Source organism: Strix uralensis, chromosome 19 (genome assembly GCF_047716275.1).
Source record: "Strix uralensis isolate ZFMK-TIS-50842 chromosome 19, bStrUra1, whole genome shotgun sequence".
Lineage (NCBI taxonomy): Eukaryota > Metazoa > Chordata > Aves > Strigiformes > Strigidae > Strix > Strix uralensis.
Window position 1 is genome coordinate 4,496,708 of NC_133990.1, and position 23,208 is coordinate 4,519,915.

The 23,208-nt window shown below is 41.0% G+C and overlaps 1 protein-coding gene across 1 annotated transcript; it reads left to right on the forward strand.

Annotated features, from left to right (window-relative positions):
* The first annotated feature begins 2,541 nt into the window (after positions 1-2,541).
* NARF (nuclear prelamin A recognition factor) lies at positions 2,542-23,163 on the forward strand. The gene is made up of 12 exons (XM_074888796.1): positions 2,542-2,657; positions 3,368-3,456; positions 4,065-4,145; positions 5,147-5,290; positions 6,968-7,100; positions 8,350-8,484; positions 13,350-13,468; positions 14,354-14,483; positions 15,185-15,257; positions 17,959-18,096; positions 18,689-18,846; positions 19,439-23,163. The coding sequence occupies exons 2-12, from the start codon at positions 3,430-3,432 to the stop codon at positions 19,678-19,680; spliced, it is 1,380 nt and encodes a 459-aa protein (XP_074744897.1). The 5' UTR covers positions 2,542-2,657; positions 3,368-3,429; the 3' UTR covers positions 19,681-23,163.
* The last annotated feature ends 45 nt before the right edge of the window (positions 23,164-23,208 follow it).

The following is a 23,208-nucleotide window of genomic DNA, read 5'->3' on the forward strand; positions in this document are numbered from 1 at the left end:
TGGTGTAAATGCTTTGGGTGTAGGTATAAATGTTAAATGTAGCAATGGAGGCCAAAGACATCGAGAGGCCATAAAATCAAGTAATGCTCTTAAGTGCTACCTACTGTTGACATAGGAAAGCTTTTATATTGTGAGGTTTTTTGGAAGTAGCATTGCCGAGGTAGTAACTGTTACCTCCCCCGGGGCAGATTAAAACAGGATGATACTTTCTTTTCTCAGGTCGTCAGGCACCCTGCTGATAGTAATTGATCAGATGTTCTGTGGGAAAATGGCATAAATAGTTAATGGAAAGAAAAAATTGCTCTTGGCAATAAAATAAATGGGACATCTAATTATCTAATGCGTACACACGTTTACCGTGCATGGAAACATTGATTCCTTGTACGCTCTTCAGTTTGTACAAGCTTTTGCTCTTTTTTTTGGTTTTAATTCTTAAATTGAAATTAATTCAGTTCAGGTGTTCCTAAACCAGAGGATGAAGTAGGCATGCTTAAGACGTGTACCTAAGATGTCCTCAGTGGTTCAGTGTTTCTGCAAATCTTTCAATTTTCATGTAATTATCAGTTTTTCATTGTGAATATAAAGAAATATGGGAAAGATCAAAAATATTTAAAGTATGATCTGTGCAGTTACAGAAATACGCAAAACTTATGTCTTTTGAAGAATCACTATATCAAGTTTGTATAATAAATGTAAGCATAATCATCAAAGTGTGAAACAGAAGGATTTTAGCTGTGCCTTTAAGTGCAAATCTCAACACATTGCTAATTTAGAACTTTCATCTGTGCTATCACTATATTTGTCAATGCAACTATGGCTATTGTATCCTTGTGGAATAAGTTGCAAGATTGGCACAGCTTTTTAGTATGAAAAAACTCATCCAAAGGAACAGGAAACAAGATGTCAGCTAATGCTGCATTCCAGCAATTCTGTAGGAAACACAAATTCTGAAATTGCACAGGGATTGCTCTGGAGTGATTGTAGTGCTTTGAAAAAACTTGCATTAATATGCTGGTGTGAAAACAGTTTGAATGAAGATAGCAGAAGCACAGAGAATTACTACCAAAGCCATTACAATTTTTACTTCAAGCTAGGATTAGTGATGTTTTTCCAGGGTATATGAAGAGCAGCGTCAGCTTATTTTTCTTCTAATTGGGCAGTAAGAAAGTGTTTCTGTTTGCTTTCATTATGGTAAAGCTAAGGAATTCTTAATTTCCTTGACCTTAACTCACCTGTAGTCTGTAAATTAAAAAAAAAAAAAAAACAAAACCACACAAAAAAAAAAAACCACCAAAAAACCCAACACATTATTTTTACATTCTGCTCTGGGTTTATCTTTAAAACACTAATTTGATTGTGAAATCTTTAACAGCCAAATCCACAAACATCTGTTTCTCTGGATTGTGATGTCTTTTACAGACAGTTGCAGTGAAAGAAACATTTTGAGAGTTTTGTCTTTGGACGGCAAACTCTGTACCATGACTTTTGAGTTCTTGTAGTACAGCATTGCCATTTGTGCTTAACAGAAACGCTGTCTGTGGATTAAAGCATTAGACCTTACTTGTAACAGGAGGGGATTTACCCAGTGTGCTTGATAAAGGTGCAGTTTAGGCAGGAAATTGCCTCTTTGTTGGAAGTTCTGCGGTTTAATGTATAAAATGTCATTTTATACTTTAAAAACTTCTCTGTAGGTGTACGCTTATACAAGTTGTATATGGGCAGGGGGTTAAAAGAGGATTAAAGTGTGGGTTGAACCTTCCTGTTTAAATGTTACAACCCAAGGTTTAGAAAGACGGCCGCTGTGACATAAATGATAAGCATCTCAGTTGATACTTGAGGTTGTGGGAGGCTGGTGTGTGCGTTTAATGATGCTGTACGGGAGGGTTTGTGGTACCTGCCTGGGGCAGGATCACCCATACCTGTATTTTGTTGCAGAAATGGGAGATCGTAGCATACTGGTTAAACGAAATGGTAATGATGTATTTAGTAACTTCCATAGTGTTACTCCATTTAAAAGGGACCGAAAGAAAACAAAAAACAGGGGAAAAAATGTTTATAACTGCAGAGCATGTTTTTAAAAAATACGCAAAGAAGCTCTAGAGAAGCAGCAAACCTTTGGGAAAAGGGGCCCGGAACTGGCGGCGGTGGCGTTGTTGGGGATCCTGCGGGGGAGGCGCCGCTCGGAGCCCGCCGGGGCCGGGAGGGAGGGGCGGGGCGGCCCTTCCCGCGGGGCCGCTCCCGGCCGCGGAGGGCACGTGCCTGGCGGGTCCCGCGCGCCCGCTCCCCGCTTTCCTACCCGGGGCGGATTGAACAGCCCGGGGGGGGGGGTCCCGGTTGGCGGGGGGGGGGGGGGGGCGACACGGGGGGGACACACGACCCACGGAAGGGCCGCGGCCGCGCAGTGCAAGCGCGGGGCGGGCGGGCGCGCGCCGTGGGGTCCCCCCGTGCCCGCCCCGCGGCGGCGCGCTGCCGGCGGCGGCTACGTGACGGCGCTCAGGTCCACAATGAGCCCCGCCGCGCGGGGGGGCGGGGAGGCGGCGGGCCCAGCCGGGAACCTGCCGGCGACAAGGCGGTGGGTGAGGCGCCGCCTGCCCCGCCCGCCGCTGCGGCCAGGCTCGGCGGCCCGCCCCCGCTCCGCAGCTCACCGCGGCGGCGAGGTACGGTGCCCGGTTCTTCGTTCTTCCACCCCCGCTTTTTGGGTTGTTTTGGGGTTTTTGAGGGGGATTGGGTTGGGGTTTTTTTCCCCCGTGGAGCTGATGAGCTCGTGGCCGCCCGCCCGCCCTCCGGTCCCCTCAGTCTGGGTGGCGGGGGCTGGGGGGGCGGCGGTAGAGCTGCCCGCACTGTGGGCGGGGGAGCCCCGCTCCGCCGGCGGAAACGGGCCCGTTGTGCGGAGCAGCCTCCGCGCGTTCCGGGGGACCCAAACCCCGCGGGGGCCCTTCCTGTCGTCGAGCGGTTTTCGCCCTGCGCCTCTTCCAGAACCGCTGCGGGGAGCGCTCGGCACCCCCTCACACCACGTAACGGGCTTGGGGCAGCGGGGAAGGGACAGGCGGTGTTTGTTGTTTAATTACAGGCTGGTTAATTGCGGAGCACGTGAGGGGCGCGGCTGGGCCGCCCCCGCCCCGGGGGCCGTATTGGCTGCGGGCGGGCGGCCCGCCTCGGTGGCGGGGCAGCATGGCTGCGGAGACCGCCCGGCGGGGGCGATAAGAGGGGCAGGAGGCGGGCACGGAAACAAAGGGCGGCGGGGACGGGAGGCAGGGGAGGAAGAGGAGGGAGGGAGGAAGAAAGAAAGAGGAGGGAGGGCTGGCAGCGGCCGCCGCTTGTGCGCGGGGGCTCACCTACCTTGTGCCGCTCTGCCCCTGTCCCGCAGCCCCGGCGGCGAGGACCGCTCGGCAGCCGCGCCAGGGCCGGGGGGCGCCGGCCGGACCGCAAATGAAGTGCGAGAACTGCACCAAAAAGGTGAGGAGGGGGCGGCGCGGCCGGGCGGGCCCTGCCCGCGCCCCTCAGCCGGGGGGCGCCGCCGGGGAGGGGAGGGGAGGGGAGGGGGGCGGTGGGCGGCCGGCCGGCAGAGGTGGCTCCCCCAGTGGCGAGGCGGCGGCGTCCCGGGTTGCCCCGTGAGGGGGGGAGCGGTGTTTGGCTGCCGGCTCCAAGGTCACCGGCCTCGCCGGCACCTGAAGCGCGGCCTCGCGCCCGCTTCCCCTCTGCGGAGGGCAGCCCCGAGCGGCGGTGCCGGCGGGACGCGGCCGGGGCCGTGCCTGGAGCCGGCACGTAGCGCCGCGGTGGCGGCGTGTGCGCGCAGCTGCTCGGTTTAATCTTCCCCGCGGGGGTAAAAAACCCGCTCGGAACTGTGGAACTGATGAAGCAAGTGAATTTCTGAGGAGTTCTTTCCACCGTAGCAAATGCCCTTTGCAAACAAGGCATTGCTTATAGAGGTGTAGATCCGGTGCTGCCCCAAAACTGTAAAAGAACTAGATTAGTTTTTAATGATACACACAGTTCGGCAGAGATGTTCTTGTTGAACAGTGAACATATTTCGCATGATATGTGTGTTTTACATTTTGTTTCAGGAATGCAGTAAAAAACAGAAAAATGATGATACACAAAGTACATCAGTCGATGCATTGAGTTCAAATGATGGTTTTGAAGAGGTAATGTTACTTCTAAAAATTGTAATATACTCTTACCTGTATTTTTTTTTTGTTTTGTACCCCAAAGAAGGTGTAAGTAGATAACTTTAAAGTACTAAATACAACACTAATCAACAAGCAGTTGTAAGCAATATGAGCGCTTCTGGACATAACATAAGAATCAAGAATCTTTAAAAAAGGTGAAATAGAAAAACCCCTTATTATGCAAACACAAACCAGAAATTGAAGTTCTAAAAAAAATTTTTTTTGAATGTCAAAATCTTATATCAAGTCTTCAAAACAGAGACAGCTTGTAAGGAGAAAAGAGAAGCTTTGATAGTACAAGTGTGCAAAATGTCTTTTTATTCTTTATAGTAGACAAACTTACAGGTCACCTCCTGCTCTTCAACAGATAACTTTCCCTGGGAATGGGTTCTTAATTGAGGGATTTTTTTTGCAAGTAGTCCAGTTATGTTACACTTCTATCCAAGTGTTCCTTCTTCCCACAGATAAGCTGCCAATGGTATTGTAGCCAGAAGTATGAAACTCTTGATCTTACAGTATATATTCAGTGTAATTGTAGGATTGCATTCAGTTTGGGGTTTTTTTCAGATGGCCAAAGCCATGTTGCCCTTAGAGAGGCATCTGGCTATTGAAGAGGTTCTCAATCGTTCAAGTAAAAGTTTTCTCAGTTGCTTGGTGGGTTGATGGGGACTGTCAGCTCTGAAATGCAATGCAAATCAAGTTACTAGAACATGGACTAGGGGGCTAAATTTAGATCTGTGTTTACACTTAAACATTTTTCAGTTTCACAGTAATAATAGGAGGAGAGCCATGAAGAAGAATGGCACAAATTATTTTGATTACTTCTAAGTAATCTTGAATGTTATGAAAGTGTCATGGATTGTCACATTTTAAACAAAACAGTGACGGCATGTTCGCTTTTCAGCTGGGTCATTGCAGAGGTCTTGAAAATTGGTTGATCATTATTAAATACTTGTTTACTTTTTTTTTCCTTCCAGAAAAATGAGTTTGATACATTGGCTAATGCTAAAATACTCCTTAGCGACTGCCTAGCTTGTGACAATTGTATGACATCGGAAGAAGGAGCCAGAGTTTTCCAGCAGAATCAGAAGGAGCTCTTTCGTATTCTAAACCTTAATAAGGTAAAGTGACATAAACAATAACACGCAGTTTTCTGTGAGGAGGCGGCAATTACAGAATGACTAAGCAGCTTGGTTTCCCAAGGCAGATAATGTGAAGATTTGTCAGGATATACTTTTTCCAAAGAGGAAGTGAAAACTTCAAGCAAGACGAACATTAGAGTACTTAAAGTAGTTTTGCACTAGATAGGCAAGATCATAGCACTTAACCTAAATGCTGGAGGAGAGTTACTGCACCTGCAGAAGAAATATTTTTGGAAAATGCAACTACCTCATTACTCTAGTAACAAAGTAGTCTGTGGTTCAGTGTTCATAAATACTCACATCTTTGTTAGTAGGACTGTTCTAGGTAGTTTTGGTGCCAATGTATCCACATAATACAAAGTTACCCAGGCATGTTTTTGAAAGCAGAATTGTTTTAATATATATTTGAGCTGACTATATTTGGAGCAGAATTTTTTTGTCCAAATTCTTAGAACATTTTTGTAAGTTTTGCTATTGCTGTCTTATTTTCTGCTGAGATCTGGATTTCCTGGAAGCTAGTTGCTATGTACGATGCTCAGATCTTTAGATCTTGATATTGAATTACTTTAGTTCTGCTCCAGGCTTCTGTGTCCTTACTTGGTAGGAAAAAGCTACCAGAATTGATGCATTTTCTTAATCTGTACGTGTGTGTCATAAATAAGAGGATTCATTACATAGTGATTCAGTTTTCTTAGAACTGATTTAACTCTTCATACATTATGATGTTGTCATACCTGAGAAAAAAGGAAGAAAAGGAGGGGGAATCTTTTGGGTCAAATGGGTCCTATTGAGAGAACCTGAAATCTACATCAGGGAGGCAGCCAGGTACCAAAAGAGGACTGTGGGCAAGAGAGATGCTTTCCAGGCGGTCACAAGCTCTACTTGAAGGGTCACTATACAGCATTTAGGGTGTCAAGTACAAACTATGGTCTCTAACCTTTTTAGGGTGAGATTTGTCTGTGGCGTAGTCCCAGCTTGTCTTCCAAGGGTTCCACTGGTGTGGAAAACATCCCAGCTGAAACACAAGATTCATCTTCAAACAAATATCACAGTCATTAGAGCTGTACAATTGCACATCATCTTGGGTATTTTCAAAGGGTTCTTCAGTGCCTACAAACGCTGGTTTGTGGAAGGTCCTATCTTGCCAGTTTCCCTCAACAACTTCAGTGATAGAGACACAGGAGCCTTACCAAAGGATCAGATCTCTAATATGCTGGGTTGTATTTGTAACTTCAAATGCCCATGCTCCTGTAAACATTAGTTTCTCTCTATATTAATGTTTAAACATTCAGCTTTTTTCTTGTTTGCTAGAATGTTTCATATTGCTGGAACATCATAAGTGATGAATGTCTCTTAACTTTCCTTATGCTATTAGGAAACCAACCACATAATTCTCCTAGGAAGGATGGATTCCCCTGAGTTATATAAAAGAAACATCTACAGATGATAAAAGATGAACATTGACAGGATCAGAGGAACATCCTGCCTGCCCTCAGGAACCTTGGTGGTTGTTTCTTAGGGGTGTTAATGATTTGGCCCACTGAAGCATAGAACACTGAGGAATAACTTCAGGAGTGGAAAAGGGAGGGAAAGTAGGGAGTCTTACCCTGTTGTAATTACATACCTTGTTTCCTTTGTTTCTCTTTTGTTTACCAGAAATGTGATACCTCAAAACACAAAGTGTTGGCAGTGTCTATATGCCCTCAGTCATTGCCTTATTTTGCTGCTAAATTCAATCTCTGTGTGAATGATGCAGCCAAGAGACTCTGTGGTTTCCTCAAAAGTCTCGGTAAGTTTCATGGTGGAGCAGAAAAGGGAGAATATTTAGGTTTTTGCTTCCTCAGCAGAATTCTGTTATGCAGTCATAAAATGCCATTGCACAATCTAGTTCAGAGTTTGAAATATGCACTCTGTGATATTAATGACAGTGCACCAGCATGACATACACCAGTTTCAGAAATGGATTGGTGGCATTACGCTATTGCTAGTAGAGGTCACAGAATAGAAGGACATTATACAGCTGTCCTCAAAACCTTTGCTACCAAGAAATCAGGGAGGATTTTGTCACGAGCTTCAATAAGATTTCCCCTTATTTTGTAACTTGAGGGAAGAGGGAGTTCTTACCTGAAATGCCTTCCAGTCCTTCTGACACATTATATCTCTAGAAGATTCTCAGTTCTGTTTTTCTGTCTGATTTGAAATTACATGCAAGAACTGTTGGATCTGTTTATTTTACATTCAGGTTACATTTCCTTTGCTCTTTATACTGTATATACAAAGTTTTATTTAAAAACCAAAAACCACTTTGCCTATAGGTTTGGGTTTTATGTACTTGAGGGAGGAAGGAAAAAGACAGTAATAAATCTATAAGGTGTTTCCTCCATATATATATTAATTTTTCATAGTTTTTATACATCTCTCCACCCAGTATATTTCCTTCATCTAAAAGGAATTCTAAGTTCTGGTGTGCCCCACTTTTCTTAGAATGCGTTAATTATCTGTGCCTCACTTGCTGCAGGGACATGCTCAATATTACGTAGGCGTATAGAGAGTATGTTGCTAAATAAGCAGACAGGTGGTCTCTGCTATGTTGGTGATAGGCTTGTGTAGCTTGGCAGGCAACTTCAGCAGTGGAAGATAGGCCTCTTAGCTGGATGTGTTTTTTGTGGGTAATGGTGTGTGACTTCAGCATGCCTTGAAAAGAACGCTCCTTTTCAAGAGTCACTGCATATAGCCCAGGAGTCGTAAAATCCCATTCAATTAAAAAGCAAATATGTGCTGGAAGGAAGCAGACAACTATTTGAAGTATTGCTAGTCACCATTAGCAAGTTGATGGGTCCTTTTAAATTCATGATATAGAAGATAGCCATTCAATGTATGGCTTTTATTTTTGACTCTACTGTTTGTGAAAATTTGGAGAGGGGAGGGAATATACCTGTTGATCCTCCAAGATTTTCTGTGGACCTGGAACTTGAAAAGAAGCCTGTGAGATGGAAAACATTCTAGTAATTCACTGTCCTTACTGCCTTCTTTCGTAGGGGTGCATTATGTATTTGACACCACTATAGCTGCTGATTTCAGTATCCTGGAGAGCCAGAGGGAATTTGTGCAGCGGTATCAACGGAGGAACCAGGAGGAGCATGCCTTACCAATGTTTGCCTCTGCTTGCCCTGGTGAGAACTGATTTCTCCAACCTTCCTGCACTTCAGCCCAGTCTCACTGGAACTTCCAAGGAACTAAGGGAAGGGTGGTTTCATTTGGGAGCCTTACATAACTTGCAGCACTTAGTGTATCACGCACAGTACTTGTTACCAGTAGCGCTGATCATCCTTAGTGCGTTGCAGCGTGTTGCTAGATGGGCCTGTTTTTCATGGGCTGTTGGGAGAGCAGAATTTGTTTCCAACAACCATCATCAGCTTTGCTGTATGTAAGTGAGGTGCCACAGCCATAAATGTGAATCATGCAGACAAAGAATGGGTGTGATCGTGCTGGGTAAGAAGGATGTGCTAATTCAGTGTAGGGCCTTACGCAGTCAGATGGAAAGGTTGCAATAAATTCCCTATCTGCATCTTACAGTTGTCTTCTGTTGGAGCTCTGTAAAAGGTAAGGAGTGTAAATCCTGTTGTTGGTCTTCAAAAAAAACCAAAAAAGAACCTTACTGTAGTCCACAGCCTCTGATAATACAAAGAACCTGAACTACTGATTTCCAGTGCTAGTGTTTGTATATGGCATTTATTAGTCAGTTGTATTTCTCATCACTTCTGTAAAAGAAGCATGTATTGCATATGAATCTCTGGGTAATGAAACTGAGATACAGAAGCACTGGGGTTTGAGAAATTAATCAGAACTGGAACTGAGGAGTTAGTGACTGCTGCCGTTGTGTCCAAACCACAAAGTTTAACATGACATTTACTTCTTGAAAAGAATCTTTAAGGAGCTTTGCTAACTGATATAATTAAACCACAACCTCTGTTATCTTAGCAAAGTTTTGAACTTGCCACTTAAGCCTAGGGGGAAGTAGCAAGTGACATTACTCTTAATGACTGTGAGATGGTTATGTCTAACACTTAGAAAATAATTCCTGCTTGAAATGTCAGGGACTTGACTCACTAAATGTCTTGCCTCTGAGAATTTTGTACCTGAGAACTTGTTCTGTTATGAACAGAACCTGCACTTAAAACAACTGAAAAGATGTAGAACATTCAGTCATTGTTTACTTTTTCCATTTGTTAGCACACTGTCATTTCAGTTTCAGTCACATCCCTAAAAAAGAAGTATCAAAAAGGAGGTAAATAACTCCTTTGCCTAAGCTCCACCCTTAACTCCACACTAAAGTTCATGGGGTTGCTTTTCCAAAGGCTAATAAAATACAAAAAAGTTTCTTTCTAGCTTTGAAGTAAGAGAATTGCATTCTTTAAAGAAGTTACAGTGACAAGAGACTGAGTTAGTTGCATTTGGTGATCGCCAGGATCTGCTGTTGTCATTGATTTAAAAGTTTATAAATACTGCTGGTTTAATTGTACATTTGTTTGTTCTGTGTATTCTGTAGTGGAAGTATCTGGCTTACACTTTAGGAATTACATATATGTATTAAGAGGAAGAGTCTCTTTTTTTTCTGTTACTCTTATCTTTGTGTTACCTCCTATCTTCAGGAGCAGACGTACTGTATATTGCTGCTTTTTCATGTAAAGCCTGCAAAGTTGAAACAACCCCCTAGTACTTAGCTTTGTCTTGTTGTACGTGGTTCACTTAAAATTCAAAACCTGAGGATTTCTTGTAGAACTTTTTCTGAGATGATTTTAATTTTCTTCATCTAGAAACAGAGCTCAGATTATCTGCTGCTCTCATTGGAAGTACTTTAAAATAGGTAATGGAGCACTTTGCTTGTATGTTCTACAGAAGATTGTTTCCATTTTCAGTGCTAGTTATGATGTTAGCTATCTGCTGTGGTATAGATGTTAACAGAAACATGGGTGCTTTCAATCTCGTGGAAAACTGAATAGAAATAATCACTGTAAACCCATTCTGAAAGCATATGGTATTTCATTCCCGTTGACAGCAACCACAGGGGGGGAAAAAAAAAAAGTCATCATCAGTCATCTTTAAAGTAAGGTTGTTTGCTGTGTTTCCTGAATTTAATTGGGTGCATTTTCTGTTCCTCATTCTCCTTCCTCTCTCTACCCCCAGATTACATAAATTTGTCCCAGGAATATTTTTTTACTGGCTGTGTTTATCACAAAATGGTTTTTTATATAGCTCTGAAGATGCAAGGTCATTGTGAACTCAAGTATAACTGCTTTCCTCTTACTTATCTTCAGGTGTAACTTTCCACAGAAATATCACCCTCTGCAGGAGTGCTCTGTGGTGTAAAATCTACCAGGAGCAAAAGAGCATAACCTGATAAAAGGACATTTTATTGTCTCTGCCTGAATTGTTCTTACCTCCTCCTCCTGCTGCTCCCTTAAGAGTGAGCTTTTTTTTTTTTGTTTGTTGTTTTCTGTTGAAAGTACAACAGTGTAACTACTGATTGTATATGTAATGTGTCAGAAGTAATCAGTTTTCTTCCTTAATCTACCAAACTGGTAAGCGACATGAAGCACTTGCTCTCTGAACCAGGCAGCATTTTTAGAGCATGGCCAGCCTATGTGAACTCCCAGAACAGCTCAATGGGGCAGGCTTACAGCATAAGTAGGAAGAGCATAACTATTGAGGATTCAGGTGTTTTTTTTCCCAGTCAACTAAACTAATTTCTTTTTACAGGCATGGAGGGGGTTACAGTAGTGAAAGTTTTCTTAGTTTTTCTGCAGTTTATACTGATGTTTATAGCATGCATTTTTGTAATCTACTCACGATAAACCATTAAAAAGAACATGTTCTGAAATACACCTGCAAGAATTTGTACAGGGGTTTGTAGGGGTTTCTTGTTGTTCTGTGATGCTAACGCAAGCCAACAAATGAATCTGAATGAATTGGTGAAGGGTCGGTACCAGTACAGAGGTACGCTGATGTAAGAACTGGCTATCTTTGGCTTCCTGTAACTGTGGCTCTGGAATTCAGCCCTGCTGATGAGTAGGCAGAAACAGCTAGTGCGTATGCGAAGTGCAGATAAATGCTTCGTGTTGCTCATTCACCAGGGCTGCTTGTGTAATTAAGCAGTGACTAATGGTCACTGTGGAGCTGGAACTACTAGGCACTTGTTCCACCTACTGCAAGGAAAGAAACAATTTAAGAAATTGCTTTGGACAATACCTGCCAGAAATCTCTTGGGATTTAGTGAAACTTTCTTACAGTTCATGACTACAATATCTAAAACATTCCAATTCTAAAAACCAGCCTCATGGCAGGAGTGCTGTGGTGATTAATGGTAGTCATAGTTTCAGTACATAAGGGAAGGACCTTCCAGAAATGCTACTGATGTACAAGGCACAGTGGTTTTTAAAACTGTCCTTATTTTGTTTGAAGCAGTTTTTGTTCTATTTTGACAGCCCTTGAGACTAAAGCCTTTTAAGAAATAGGATATACATATCATGCAGAATATACGGCTTGGTACAGAGCCTAATACGGCCTCTGTACCAAGCACCAAGAAATTAAGTCCTTTGTTGCAGGTAATATCTTGGCCTTAAAGTCCCAATTAAAGTCGGGCATTAAGCAAACTTCCTATTCAGAGTCTAGCAATTCAGCACAGTCCTGACATGTAAATCCCTAAGTCCCTAGCTTTTTCTACAACAGAAATGAATGCTTGTTGAAGATGATACATGTCTCTGAGATTTTCCATGGAGACCAGTGTCTGTTAATCTTGAAGTCTGTACTTTAACAAGAACAGGGAATATTTAAACAGCTGGAGGATCCTCATGTTTCCCTAATGCTTATACTTTCTCATTTTCATCAGCAAAATTTTATTACCCTAGGAAACCTACTTCTCTGCTATAGAGTGACAAACAATCTGAACACTGCTTGGGTTCCAGTTCTGTGCTGCGGTTGGCCTTTGTGGCAGTGTTCTGATTTGAAATTAACACCTGGTAATGTTTAAGCTTAAGAATTAACCTGCAGGTTTTACCTTTCCTGGGCAGCGTGTACTTTACAGCAATTTTTTCTCTTTACGTAAACACTATAATCCATTTGAAGATAAAAGACTTAAGTGTGATATTTTTCGTTATTTCTTAGCACCAAAAGCAACACACTTCCCTAGAAGGCTGAGCCTAACACTTCGGTGCAATTTGGGTATCTGGTTCTCAGTTCAAAGTGAAGCAAAAAGTTCTCAATCCTTGCTGTGAGAGATTCCGGGCTGTTGTTTTCAGTGCCTAAGAAAGAATTGCACACCCTAAATAACTTAATCTGCTCATTTGTCAGTTCCTGTTCTGGCAGGTGAGGAATAATATCATAGCTGAAGTGCTGAAAGGAGTCTGCTGAAAGGGAGGGGGACTCTTGGGTAACTAAGAATGTTGAACACAGAGACTGCAGTTGATTACTATGTGTGATTGAGAGTGTGGGTGTTTCTAAAGAAGGTGTGGCTACTCTAACAATAGTAAAAGAAGCCATTTTTTTCCAGGCTTAATCCATGTGCATCTTGTGATAATGCTTCCATGTGACTCTTCTGTTCTAGAGGACGCAAGCTGGGTGCATGGGTATTAAATCTCAGGAAACAGAAGGTTACAGTTAAGCAGCTGAACAGAGTACATTTGTTGTAGTATCTGGTGATTCAAGGGCTGAGGTCTAAAAAGTCAACTTACTCTTTGTTAGCTGGGGTCCTGTTCTATCTGCTTTGTTAAATCTATGCATTAGAAAGGGTCATGAAGTTCACAGCGGCTTCTAGGTCTAGAATTAATGACACAGTGAATTATTGATAGCCAACTGTAAAGCATTATTAACAGAGCCTCAAGGTTTTCTGTAGTTCCCTAGGTGGGGCTTCCAGCCTACACAGAAATGTCCCACCTGCTGTGAAGGGGTCTTAATTTTTAAGTGATGTTCTATAACTGCTGCCACTTTGCCACGTTTCTGTGCCACTTTGCTGTCTAACTGTGATTTTCTGTTATTCTAGGTTGGATCCGGTATGCTGAAAGGGTACTTACCAATCTTGTGACCTCTCACATTTGCACTGCAAAATCTCCACAGCAGATCATGGGCTCCCTGGTGAAGGGCTACTTTGCCAGGCAGCAGGTAGGAAACTCCGATTTATTTTTACCATTATACTCTTCTAAAAAGATGGGCTAGTGGGTTTTAATACTGAAATGTAGATCTTAGTGTATTATAAAGTGATAAAGCATCTTCCTAAATTGTTTGTTCTTTACTTGAAGAATAAATGGTGCTCTGCTGCTATACAAGTGGCCATGGTAAGAAGAATATGCAAAGAACCTCATTTCATGCGGTGTGGTGTGAGCTGGCAGCAATCCTTGTGCTCCTGGTGCAACATGGATTTAGATATTTATGGATAAAATTAAATCCAGGGTGGCTAAAGAGATTCTTTTAAATGCTGTTCTATAACACAGCCAAAACAGGAGTGGAGGAGAATAGCGTAGAGATTGCCCTGTTATCTGGGATCACTAAAAGCATTCTATCCTAGAAACTAATCTTTTTTATCTTCCCAGTTTTGTACATTGAACAAGTTGCTGTTCTTTTCACGTAGCATAATTAAATGCATCCACATGATACAGGAAGGTATTTCTGTCTCCACATAGAGGAAATATAGATGGACTTGCTGTGGATGAAAGTGAATAAGTGACAGCTGGAGAACAGAATTCCGAAGTCCTGACTTGCATTCACTTGCTAAGACAATCAAAAGCTGCAGAAAATGTGGTCTGAAGGAATAAGTAAAAGTTTCGGCTGGATGACTGATGTCATCCAGCAACAATGTCTGTTGCTGATGCTTTGTGATTTCTGGCAAATCACTTCATCTGTGTGTGGCAGTCTTTAAATTTAATTGCTAGGGATTGCTTACTAGTATTACCTGAATAGAGTTAATGATCCTATTTTTGTCCTTGTCATCCTTCAAGCTGTCTTTTGCTTTTCATGGAGTTCACATGGGCTCTCTTCTGTGTTCCACAGAACTTGTCTCCTGATAAAATTTTCCATGTAATTGTGGCGCCTTGTTATGACAAAAAACTGGAAGCCCTGCGGGAAGATTTCTACACTGCCTTGTATAATTCACAAGAAGTTGATTGTGTTCTGACATCAGGTTAAATCTTCTTTAAACTTACTATTTATAAAGATACAAGTGAATCACCATTGTTAGAATAGCTTTTACGCCAAACTTCGCTTCTTTCAAGACTGCTTTAGCTGTAAGGTTGGCTTTTTTCCTGCTTTAAAAATAAGTACATGTTTTTGTGCTGCTGGTAGTATAGGTATTGTATAGGGAAGGCAAAGTGAAAAATACTTTCCTTCTAAGTTCATATTCATCTGAAAACAAGATTCAGGTATTCATTTTTGTCAGCCTCTTGAGAAAGGTAAGAGTTATGCAAACCCATATTTAAAGTCATTGTCTTGCTTGTCTATGGTCATTATTTAATCTCCACTGGGATTATTCATAACATCACAAATGCATGGCACCAGTGGCTCTTTGGTACGGCTCTTCTCTTTAGGCTTAACGTCCAAACTGCGTATCCTCCTTTTTCCCCTGCAGTGTAGAAACATCTTCCAAACTTCACCTAACAGAAAGGCTAAGGATACCATTATGCCAAGTTTGGAGCAAGCTGAAGGCCCTTTTCTTCAGGGCTGGAAGTGTCAGCCTTCTCAGTTACTGGAGGGAACTGACTCTAGTAAAGAATTGGAGAATGACTGTAGCACATATAGGTGTTGGGATATTGATCTCTTAAATGGAGGCACAGCATGTGCATTTTGCTTTGTGTTGAAAGTAAAATGTCATATGTTTTCCTACAGGTGAAATTGTCCAAATAATGGAACAGAAAAATGTGTCTATGAAAGATGTGACTGAAGTAGCTGTAGATAGTTTGTAAGTAGTTTTGTTGTGGATTGCTTCCTTATTCCTATATTTGATGACAGATAACACCACCTTTGAGCATATTCAACATAAATGTAGAACTTCTCAAAAGAATGTTTTTTCTTTTTCAAGAAAAAAAGCCTGCATCAGAGCCTGAGTATACTAAAGCCTTGTCCTTTATATAGTGGCCAAAACCCCCCAAAGTATTCTCTTCAATTTTCATTACTATATATAAAAGTAATATGAAACAGATAATATGGCACTGTGTATGCTGTCTAAATACAAAGCAGGTAATTTGAGGTAACGACCCTGATCTAGTGACTCCTTTAAAATTTATAATTTTCGAAGATTTGTGTAGCTTCTTATTTCTGTTTTAATGTAGTAATATTAGATTTGACTGTAGCAAGTTCACAGCTTGCTAGTAAGTGTGACTGTCTGAGGGTGTTGACCCCGTTCAGAGCTGTCCTATGCCTGAGCTTGTATAAGGCTGAGCAGTCTCATCTGCCCCCCTCCAACTGTCTGGCCTCACACAAAGATGCTGGGATGCAATCATGGGGTTGACCATCTGTTCTGTGCTTCCCTCCCATTCAGAGCAGCATCTTGACAGTAAATTTCCACTTCCCCTAATATGTTCATGTAGAATTGACAGAAGCAGCACCCTTTCAGGAAACAGTAATCAATTCTTTTTATACTGAAAACAGCAGTTAGTTTTTCAAGATTAGATAAAATTGAAACGTGCTTTACTGAAAAATCACATAAAGCATTGAAGAGATTCTTGTTTGCTTACTGTATGACTGGCTCAGAAAGCAACATGCATGTTGTTTTAATTCTCAGGCTTAGTTACAAGGGCTGGTCTCGCTGCTCACTGATCTTTGTTCAAGTGTGACAGATGTTACTTGGTAACTTTCCAAAGTGGCGATAGTGGAGCAATAAACATGCTTTCTTGCACAAAATAGAAAGCTCTGGAAATTTTTAAAAATCCTTTTCACTTTCAGTTGGTATCCTGCTTGGACCTTGTCTAGACTGGAGAAATTTAAGTGGTACAGTGGTAACATTTTCCAAGCTGTGTTTGTAGTGTAGCTCCTGTGATTACTTCTACCAGAGATTGCTGCACAGAATGAGAATTACATAAAGTTCTTAGAGACATAATCACACAGAGATGGTCATTTATTTCTAAATCAGCCTGTCCAAGGAAAGTACAAGCTCTTATTCAGAATATACTTGTTTTATTGGATCAATTTATGTTGGAAAATAATTTTAAAAGGACTAATCTGATAATACTGGTTCAGGCTGTGAAACCTGATGACATAAATTTTTTGCTCTTCTCATGCCCTAAAAGTAGATTTTGTGGAGAAATTTATGTAACTTGAACTCCTCTTCTTAAAACAAGTCCCAGCACAGCAGCAATTTTTGGTCAAGTGCTTGGTATTAAAACAGTGGTATGAACAGAATAACTTGTGTTTGAGTTCTCAACTAACTTTTGTAGCTAGAGAATGCTAACAAATAGCAATTGGCTAAAATAAGGAGACATATCATGAAACAAAATCACTGAAGGTTATTAAAAAAAAAAAACAAAAAAAAACAAAAAAAACAACAACAAAACAAAAAAAACCCCACAACAACAGCCAAAAGTTGTAATAGTTCTTAAGTAGATGCAATGGCATGGCATAGAGGGGATAGGCATACTGAATTTGTAAACTTCACCTCTTTAGTGATTAAAATATTTCTCTGTCATTATGAAAACTTCAGTATTTTTGTCAGTAAGGTATTTTTCACTTTGGTTTTGTGGTTGAACGCTGTGCCTGGCCTGCTGCTCAGGCAAGAGCTAGCAGCATTGGCCAGGAAAGGTCATGGCTGGATGTTCTGGGAAGAAGGTCATTAGACTACAGCTGGAAAGGCTTTTACATGTATGAGCAAAGGACGTAATCTGTCCGTTTGCTAATCTGAAGACAAATATCTCCTCCTGAAACTAGCATTACCACACCCCCTGCCGATCCTCCTTTGCTAGAAAGGAACACGAGGCTGCAGAGCCGCGGTCTTTGGCCATCACCAGCACGCACCCCAGTAGTTTATACTACAGCCACTTGTGCTCACCAGTGCTGGTTTTAACTGGGGGAGAGGTGAACCTCCAGGTGACTGCAATGCCCACTGGATGTGATCTCATTAATTTTCTTTCCTGAACTATCGTGTAGCCCTTATCTAAAGGTACAGTATTCTAGCCTGCTTGCAACTGTACTGATCCAGTGTTATTTTAGTGGCACAGTGTTACAGGCTGTGACAGACAGCTCTGGGAGCAGGAGAATTGTTTGTGAGCAGAGGCTTGTAACTTCTGAAGTACTTCTATATTTTCACAGGCTAAAAGTGATTTATTTGTTTTTTCCCAAAAGTGTCTCCCGATTAGTGAATGGCTGTTAACCAAGTCTTTAGGCTGTGCTGAATGTGCATTCTTATAAATGTTGCTCGAGGTTTTTGAACATGGAAAGCCCTGCATCCTTTTATACTTTTTTAATTTTATTTTTCCATCATTTTACTGCTGTCCTAGATAGTTTAATTTTTTTTTTAAGCTGTAATAAATAAAAATGTTAATATGTTCTCACTCACTGCTATAAAACTCTTTTTGGTGGGGGAGACAGAGAAAGGGAAAAACATACTACTTTATTGAAGTGAAGGAATGAAATCTTTGAGTTGATCTATCTTTCTGTTGTTTTCTAAGGTTTGATGAAATAAAAGAGGGAGATGTAGTGAGGCATGATGGGAAGAGATCCGATGGTTACCTGGAGCACATTTTTAAACATGCTGCAAAGGAACTTTTTGATATGGATGTCAAGGAAATCACCTACAAAGCATTAAAGTAAGTTAGAGTTTTGTATCCTTGTCATGTAGGGTGGACTAGTTAGAATAGAGTATTTTCAGTTGGAAAAGATACAACGATCATCTAGTCCAACTGCACTTCAGGGCTGACCAAAAGTTAAAGCATGTTAAGGGCATCGTCCAAATGCCTCTTAAACACTGACAGGCTTGGCACATCGACCACCTCGCTTGGAAGCCTGTTCCAGTATTTGACCACCCTCTTGTTAAAGAATTAGTTTCTAATGTCCAGTCTAAACCTCCCCTGGTTTAGTTATTGCTACAGTGAACCCTAATGCAGTTATTGCTAACCTGGCTCTTTCTCTGCTAGGCAGTTACATGTTATAAACCTGTAAACTTCTTGCTGTAAAGTCGCTCCTGCTAGCTTTAATTTTATTAGTAACTTACCTGCCTTTTAAGTATAATTCTGTTCTAAAAATTCAGTCCTAACTTCTGCTTAACTCAGTTTAGAAACTGGAAGAGTTCACCTTAATCTTAGTGTTACACTCTTTAGAGTGTCTGAACACAAATCAACACAGTTGGATCATCCCTTCGGTAATGCAGGGGTTTAAAATGTTCTCTGTGTATCTTTACAGGAACAAGGACTTTCAGGAAGTTACTCTTGAAAAGGATGGTGAGACAGTACTGCGTTTTGCAGCAGCTTATGGCTTTAGAAATATCCAAAACATGGTTCTGAAGTTGAAAAAAGGAAAGTTTTTATACCATTTTGTAGAAGTCCTTGCCTGCCCGGGAGGTAAGAATAATTGTGGATCCACAGTCGTTCCACACACATATCTTGAATTTCAAAGGAGAGTTGTCTTACAGGCAAGCACTTAATTTTGTTCCCTCTTAATTCTCTTCTTAATAATCTAAAATGCTTACTATTTAATGAACGGTCTGGAACACCAATTACGTGTGCAGGGTTGGCTCAGAAATTGATTGGGTTTTCTAAAATTAACCACAATGTTATTTGCTCTCTTCTGACCTATAAATAAGTGACAGCATGGCTCTCATGACTGTTTCAAACCTCAGAGGAAATACTCTGAAGTGGTGGTTGTCAAGGGCAAGAAAGGACAAGGAACATTATTAAGATCGTAAAACCATGGAGAAAGCAGAGAAAGACTGTTGATATAGAAACCTCATTTACATTAAGATGATGTTAATATTGGAGTTGCTTTAAGGAAATACAAATGCTAGCAGTGTGGGGAGGGGGTTTATGTAAAGAGACAACTTTTTTTCTGTAGACAAGTATGAAAAAAGAATTCTAAGTTAACAAACTTTTACTTCCTATCAAATCTCCATCACCCTTGCGGCTCTTTTGTTTCCTTTTTTTTTTTTTCCCTAAGGATGCCTAAATGGAAAAGGTCAGGCACAAACGGAAGATGGAAAACCAGATAAAGCACTGCTTAACCAGATGGAAGAAGTGTATGCTGCAATACCTGTTAGACTTCCAGAAACCAACATGCACGTACAACAGGTGTACCAGGACTGGCTGGAAGGCATGGACTCCAAGAAGGTCCAGGAAACTTTGCACACCAAATACAGTGCAGTAAATCAAACAGCAAACAATTTGGATATCAAATGGTAATAAGTCAAACTTGCAAAAGATTTGCTTAGGTTAGTTACAGATTCAGCACTGGAAACATTCTATGCAATCGCAGATGCTATGCACTAGCCGAGTGTATGAATGAGACGCTTCCTAATTGTGGATTATTATTTGTGAAGAACCATTGCTTTTTAAAAACAAAAAGAGAAGTCTCCAAAAGCCCTGGTTCCTGCCATTGTCATTTAACTTTTACTGTGTGTAATCTCCTGCCTTTAATGGATTTCTTTATTCAAAAACATGATCTTGCAAGGTACATAAGCACTTTTTGCCAGGGGCAGGGAGTGTAGTTCTGATGAAGTTACTCACTTTACAAAATGGGCTCCCCCAAGAAGGTGAGATTATTTTACTCCTACTCCTAGGTATGGAATCCCTTTCATCATGGGAAAATAGTCCTCATGAATTTCAATATTGTTGCAGTTTTGAAGTAACTGGGATTTACTTGCCTTGTTAACAAAAAAAAAACCCTTTACAGAGACAAGTGTGTATATGGAGAAGTGTAAAGAATTTATCTATGCCTTCTATCTATATTTTAACTATTCTGTTCCAAACTAGTCACCATTCCTTACTGATGTGGTATTTTGTAAGGAACAGGGTGCTTCATATAAACTGAATTTGGGATACTAATGCTAAATGGTTATAATACAATCCTTCATTTAAAATAATTCCAAGTAGGTTGATTGGTACAAAAATAACTTTTCTTTCCTTGTAAGTTTTCTTAAAAATGTGCAGCTAGAAAGAGTGGTGCTGCTTCCTTTGTCTGGCTTCTTTAAGAGAGTGAAATGTTCATATGCACAGTCATGTGAGCACATTCATACCATAACTTCGCTGGATTTGCTGAGCCAGACTTAGAGCACTCTTATTCGCTAATGTTTCGCAGAATCCCAGATTGTTCCTTCATTTATCTCCATGTTGACAGACTTCTGTAAAAATAACTTCATGGAGTGCCTCTGAAAAAAGTACTTAGCAATGCTTGTGAGCTCATCAAAATTACTATACCTTAGCATCAGGAATTTTGGTGCATTTATTTTTTAAGTATGCTGTAGAGGTTTCATTTAACAGACATCTTAAAGTGGTCTTTGCATGCAAGCTTTTCTGCAACTTCATGAGTTGTTAGAATGTGATGGACAAAAAAAAATGGAACTACTGCCAAACTTCTTCAGATTTTCCTCGTAGCATCAAATTTGTTCACGATTAATGGCTGTTTGAAGCTAGCAAAGTTTCAGCTTTCCTTTTCCAGTCTGAAAGCGTGGATGGGCTTTTTTAATAATTTCAGGCAGTCTGAATGAATCTTCTTGGAAATTTCTTAATGTTACAACTGCTTGTATGAGTAAGATGGAATACTGCAAAAACCTGTGTGTATTTGAAATCCGCATTTAACTTGAAGACAGTGGGTGGGATAAAGGCATCAGTGAAGTCAATGCAAGTTCCTGCATTGGCTAAACAACAGGGGCTCAAAAGGAGAGAGACAGGCATAGGGGTGTTACCCTGATGACAAGAGGGAGTTCTCTTCTTGTGAAGCTGTTAATAGAACTGCAGCTTTCAATTGGACCTCCACCTAAATAACAAAACATTTCACTTTGAGGGATGTTTCTTTCAAGTGCAAATGAATTTGATTACTGTGCTACCTAAATGCAGACAATGAGATTATACCCATAAATTAGCCTTTGTAAGTTGTTCCTTGTTGTAATAAAAACATTATACTTACGTGGTGCAATATCAGAACATCTACAGAAATCTACCTCTGTACAGGAAGGGAGTCCAGACATCGTGGGAAGACCTATGTATAGCTGAAACTGTAATAAATGTCTGCTAAAGAAAGATGGTGGTGTTGCATGACATCTCTGAACATTACTTTTAGAAGCAACATCCAACTCCTTTGGTCTGATTTTCTTTATCTGTCATGATTTCCTCCAAAACCTTAGAATTATCTTGTAATAAAGTGGTCTGGTTCTGTTTGTATAGGCGTATGTTTCTATGTATATATGGTTTATAGCTTGATGGCATGTTTAAATTATATTGCTTCAGTTCTTTGTATAGTATGCTTATTTTTTTTAATGTGCGTATACTGGATGAAATGGTACGAAAAAGTTACTTGCTTTTCTGATGAAATCTTCACTAAACTACAAAAGAGCTGCCTTGCTGTTCTGAAGGGATACCCTTGAACTGTTTGTACAACTTGAAAAATAGTCATTTTGTGTTGGTGGCACTGCTGTACGTTTTCTCTTTTGCCATGACGCTTGCCTGCTGCAGGGAGAGCCTCGCTTCCCGTGCTGGTGGGAGACCCACAGAAGGGGCCAGCAGGTGAAATAAATCTGTCTATAACCTACTGTGCTGTGCTCCTACTGCAAGGGAAATTGGTGGCTCAGTGCATAAAATAAACTATTTCAGTTGAATCCACCATTTCTTCCATCTACTCAAGTGTTTTAACCTATGGAGATAGTAGCAATGTGAAAAGCTAGTAGATTATTTGTCTGCCACAGTATTCTTTTCAGAGATGAGGAAGGCATCTAACTGGGCAGCTGTTAGTGGCTAGGTGGAATGTATGTATTATGACTAGTGACTTACAGTGACTGAGACTTGTCTTTTTTTTTGTCAGCTTTTGTTTTATAAGACTTTTTGGGGTAAAACTGATTTTAAGTTTTTAAAGCCCTTTTCTTTAAAGTGCCAGTTTGAAAAAAAAAAAAAATAAAAAATAAAAAAAATAATGATTTCCTTTAACTGTAATAACTCTTTCCCCCTCCACCTTCTTTCACTGAAATTTTAACATGTATCAGAAAACCTTGTTGCAGCTTCATATATAGTGAAATACTCGCCTAAGATTTGATTCTGGCTTTTAAATCTCTGTTGGGAAGTCCGTCATTGTTGACAATATATGTTTGTAGCCACACTTTCTGAAACTACAGCGTTATTTAGTTCCCTGATATGATTTTGCCAACTAATAATTTTCATTGCTCCTGCCTTTTCAGCAATGGGAAGAGTTCCTAGTGTGGTCACAGCCAGAGTGCTTTACTTCTCAGTTGAATGTTGTGCTGAGACAATCTTGTCTCTAGATGATTTTTAGAAAACCCTAAATTGGCGGGATTGCGGGGAAGTAACTGGAAATGCTAAATTACTTTGGAAATTGTCTTGGGGTATTGTTGACTTGAGCCTCTCAAGTGCTTGGTACCTTGGGTTATAGTACTTTATTCCGAGACTGCCGTGACAAGGGACAGGCGTTGTGAAGTACTTTTGCTAGGCCTTCTCCAGTAAGTTTGCCTCCGCCACAGCACCTTGTGTTTGTCCGCTATAGTTAATGGACATGGACAGACGTGGGCTATGCTATCACCTAGAATAACAGATAGATCTGTATGCAGCAGTCTCTACTGGATTATATTTGGATAATGTTCAGTTACCTGAATTTTGGTGCTTTGTATTCAAATGGAGCATGACCATGAATTGTCCTCAATAAATCTTGATACTGAATGATGTACTGATTCTGTCTCATTCCATATGAAAGCTTAACTCTTTAAG

What these genes read in the sequence shown, in the direction of transcription:
- NARF (XM_074888796.1), top strand. Translation starts at nt 3,430, where the DNA reads ATGAAGTGCGAGAACTGCACCAAAAAG. An exon ending in ATCACCTACAAAGCATTAAA is followed by an intron (nt 18,097 to 18,688) that starts GTAAGTTAGAGT and finishes GTATCTTTACAG; the next exon opens with GAACAAGGACTTTCAGGAAG. An exon ending in AGTCCTTGCCTGCCCGGGAG is followed by an intron (nt 18,847 to 19,438) that starts GTAAGAATAATT and finishes TTTTTCCCTAAG; the next exon opens with GATGCCTAAATGGAAAAGGT.